Here is a 4,362-nt window from a genome sequence, read left to right on the forward strand (position 1 = left end):
ACACCTCGCATCACCACCATAGAACCCTTCGTGACCTTCACTGTAGCATCCTCTAAGATCACTCGATATTCTGCTGCCTCCAAAGTCCCAAGAGAAATGATGTTCTTCGTCAACTGCAGCACGAACCTCACTTTCTTCAATTCCCTTACTACACCATCATGCATCCTGATCCGGACTGAACCAATACCACCAATAGGACATACATGATCATTACCCATAAGCACGACATCCCCTCTTTCCAGCTCCTCAAAGCTAGAAAACCACTCCCTCTTAGGGCAGATGTGATATGTAGCTCCCGAATCCATCATCCACTCCGTGGAATCCGCATAGCAAACCGACGGTAAAGCAGGGCATGAATAGCCTGAAGAATCTGAATCTGAATGCTCACCAATAGCTTTTGCAACATTCACTTCTGAAGCTTGTGCAGCTTTCTCCTTATTCTTTCCGGCTTTTTCTTTCCACTTTGGGCAGTCAATCTTCCAATGTCCTTCTTCTTTACAATACCGACATTGATTTCTACCAACACTCTTATAGGCACTCCTATTCTTTGACTCTGAGCAGTTGAACTGACGACGGTTTGGATCTCGGCCTCGAACTGCTAACGCATCTCCCGATGCCTTCTCGGAGGATTCACCATCACTCTTCCTCAACTCATAGTTCACCAAAGCTGAGGTCACCTCCTTGTAGCTAACTGTAGTTCTTTCATTGATCATAGTGAGCGAACGTACCATAATCATCTTCGGGCAACGAACACAGAAGTAGCATCGCCTTGTCTTCATCCTCAACTATAATATCAACATTGGCCATATCTGAAAGTAGCTTAGTGAAATTGTTGACATGCTCCCTGATGGAAACCCCTCTCTTCATCTTGAACTGGTAAAATCTCTTCTTCAAGTGAAGCCGATTCTCAATGCTCTTCGTAAGATATTTCTCATTGAGTGTTTCCCACATCTTCTTCGCCGACGTCTCGTTCATAACATCATAAATAAGATCCGGCGTCAAGCATGACCTAATAACACCACAAGCTCTACTGTTCATCTTTCTCCAAACCTTATCCTCCAACTCAGCGGGTTTCTCTTTTAACTCAAGAGTCTCCTCCAAATTCTGTGCATCCAAAGCATCCATCACCTGACACCTCCACAATCCAAAATTGATCTTGCCATCGAACTTCGGAACATCAATCTTCGTGTTATTGATGCTCAGACTCTGTATCGCCTTTGTTAGAGACGAACCTGACGTGCTTGCATCTCCCATGTTGTCGATCTAGCTCTGATACCAATTGTTGTGCGCGGCGGAAGCTTTCTAGGGCAACACGAACAATAACTAGAACTAAACCACAAACAATATGCAAACCACAATCACAGCAAGAACACACAATTTACGTGGTTCGGCAAGTTGCCTACGTCCACGGGGCAAGGAGGGGGGAGTTCTTTCTACTAGAAATCAAGAGAATACAAATAGGGTTACAAATCTCTCAGACCAAACCCTAAAACAAAGCTCTAGATCTCTCAAAGCTCTCTCACAATTGGATGCAATGATTCTCTCTCTTTGGCTGCTCAAATTCGTCCAACCTCTACCCTAAACAAACAGGTTTAGGTATATATAGAACTTACAAAACGAATCGGGTCGAAAACCTGAAAGCCCAGCCCAAAACAGCGTCGGTCGACCGGACCGGTCGACCGCAGCTCTACAGCAATTGTTAGACGTTTCCGTTGCTCAGTAGATAAACCATTCACCCCAGGCATCCCAACTAAAGAATCTCTGATTTCGTCAAGCTCAATAGTTTCGAGGACTTCGTTTACAAATTCCTGGTGATTTAAGATGAATGTGTTAGCTCAAAATTGCATTTCAGAAGCAACAATTTACCTTAACACGGACAACTAGTATCTTAAGTAGGATATGCCTGTGCTTGCACAAAGAGTTAAATGCTACTCCTGGTGATTAAGATGAATGTGTTACCTCAAAATTGCATCTCAGAAACAACAATTTACCTTAATACGAACAGCTAGTATCTTAACTAGGTATGTCTGTGCTTGCACAAAGAGTTAAATGCTACTTTATGCCAAAATAAATTACTCACAGATCTACTAGTTTGATCAATTTGACTTGGAAGCCGTAGCCAGGCTGAATATACTACTGATTCTTCAACGGTAACCTGCAGAGAATGTATATCATTCTGCTCACAGTATCCTGATATCCTAGCAAAGGTTTCTTGTACCTTAGGATATCCACCAATTCTTATTTCCCCCTCAATTGTACCACCAGTTTTTCTTCCAGAAAGAACATCCATAAGTGTAGTCTTTCCTGCTCCACTGACACCCATCAGTGCTGTAAGAACTCCAGGCTGGAATGCACCTGTAATATTGTGTAGTAGCTGCAGTTTTTTCCCTGCATACCCTTGTTTTTTCATTTCCTAGTATATCGAAAGAGAATGAATATTAGAATGTCAATTTCCATCAATACGGACCCTTTAATTGTAATATTACAGTGATATTGTGACAACTAACAAGATTACCAGAGGTGTATCTACATAGTATTGCACATCCTGAAATGTTACTATGAGGGGCATAAAAGGCAAAACCGTTCTCCCTGCAGCATGTTGACATAAAGTTCAGTTTGCTTCTGAGCTACACTTTTTATTATAATCATTTTCCTCTTCATGAAAAAAATAGCTCAGAACAATCTTACTAGTTCTTTTACTTTCTTTAGGACTTCCGTTAGACAAATATGTGCAAGTGTTTGTCATGTCTATTGTGTTATTATGATCTCCTCCCTGTATTTGAGAAAGCTTTTCACTGGAAATTATGGCACGAGACCGCCCAGGTGCTGAAAGTTGAGAAGTTTTCATCAATTGCACGCAGAAAAAAAAGTTCAAGAGTATATTGAATTCCTTTCAAAATGACCCAGTTGGCAGGTGTTTCTTACGTTTTTTGAAAGTCATGGCTAAAGTAAAGGCAATATTGAAGAGTAAAATATATCCAATTAATGCACCCAATGATATCCAGTAAAAGTTTCCACTGAAGTTCAGTCCACGACTTGTCAAAACTTGCTGTCCTACAGTCCTATTTGCTGATGGAATCTGTAAAGTATAAACTATTAGAAAACAATTGTGAACAGCTGGAGAGAATCAATAATAAACTTGTACAGTTGCATTTGCTTATGAAATTTGTCAGATAACGAATTCCGGAGAAGAATTGGAGTTGGAGAGAGATCAATGAATATTGAAAACTATTGCAAGTGAACTTTATGAGCTTTAGCCATGGTACCTTCCATCGTGGTCCAAGGAATTCATTTACTGCAAAACCTATCTCTGCATACGTTAATGGTGAACTCCAAAATCCCCATTTTAGCCAACCAGGTATGTAGGCTGCAGAAGAAAATCTACAATATCATATTCACTTTAGCTGGTAACTCAAGGCCACGAAAGGAATAGACTTACATTGTGGGATAATGAAGCCACCAAATGCCAGGACAATTAACAATGTCAAGTTAGCACTGACTATAGAAGTCACCATTGTTTGGAAGTAAGAAGCAAGGAAACGAAACATGGATATTGACATTTGATGCACAACGAATAGTAGAACAAATTGGCGTAAGAACCTATGCCAATAGAAGGATGTGAACTCCTTCAGCTTTGGTTATATTTCTGCACTATCTATCTAAACTGCCTGAAGATTAGAAACATTAAGTTGAAAACTACCTTATTCCCTCCGGACTGTACCCGATTGTATAATAAGTAATAGATATCCACAATAAGGATTCTAGCAAGGAAATAGGGATTTTTAAGAGAATAGCTGGAATTGCATAAGCCCATGCAGGATAGAAGTAAAAATCTCTTTGCTTATAGAAAACTGGAAGTCTTGACACAGACAAAGCCAACTCTGGAAATCCATTGAACATGATGCTAAGAAGTGTGTAAAAGAGTGCACCCAGATAGTTATTGGCATGAAGAACATCCACTCCAAGGGTTGTACGCAAGAAAACAGTCATCGTGATGATTGCACTAATTGTAAGCTGCAAAATGGTTATATATAACTAGGTTAGATTTATGTTAATTAGGGAGAATACGTGATGTGAAGAAAGATACTCTTAGATTTATATTCACTGGGGAGATAAGTGATGTGAAGAAGACATTGTTAACTCTTAAGAAGACCAGATACCTGGGTTGTTTTGAATATGTATGTAAATGAATGCCTTTTCATTAGGAGAAATTCCCTTGCTAGGCAAGCCTTAAATAGTTCCGATTTAGGCAAGGAATAGATACTGAAGGATAAAGCATTTTTATGATTTTGGGACTTGTCATATGGCTTTAATAGCTCCTCATCAAGTCTCTGTCCAATGTGATATGCTTTGAACTTGTTG

General features: G+C 40.0%; 1 protein-coding gene across 1 annotated transcript in view; it reads right to left on the minus strand.

Annotated features, from left to right (window-relative positions):
- LOC109831447 (pleiotropic drug resistance protein 3-like) overlaps positions 1–4,362 on the minus strand; it is a 14,587-nt gene that overhangs the window by 3,265 nt on the left and 6,960 nt on the right. The window contains exons 12-20 of the mRNA XM_020398767.1: positions 4,161–4,348; positions 3,701–4,014; positions 3,440–3,600; positions 3,267–3,367; positions 2,926–3,079; positions 2,689–2,826; positions 2,516–2,589; positions 2,081–2,413; positions 1,681–1,808 (exon numbers count right to left, since the gene is read on the minus strand). Of these exons, the coding sequence (XP_020254356.1) occupies positions 1,681–1,808; positions 2,081–2,413; positions 2,516–2,589; positions 2,689–2,826; positions 2,926–3,079; positions 3,267–3,367; positions 3,440–3,600; positions 3,701–4,014; positions 4,161–4,348 (1,591 nt within the window). The remainder of the gene's footprint in view (positions 1–1,680; positions 1,809–2,080; positions 2,414–2,515; positions 2,590–2,688; positions 2,827–2,925; positions 3,080–3,266; positions 3,368–3,439; positions 3,601–3,700; positions 4,015–4,160; positions 4,349–4,362) is intronic.

The sequence above is a fragment of the Asparagus officinalis genome, chromosome 2, assembly GCF_001876935.1.
Source record: "Asparagus officinalis chromosome 2, Aspof.V1, whole genome shotgun sequence".
Taxonomy (NCBI): domain Eukaryota; kingdom Viridiplantae; phylum Streptophyta; class Magnoliopsida; order Asparagales; family Asparagaceae; genus Asparagus; species Asparagus officinalis.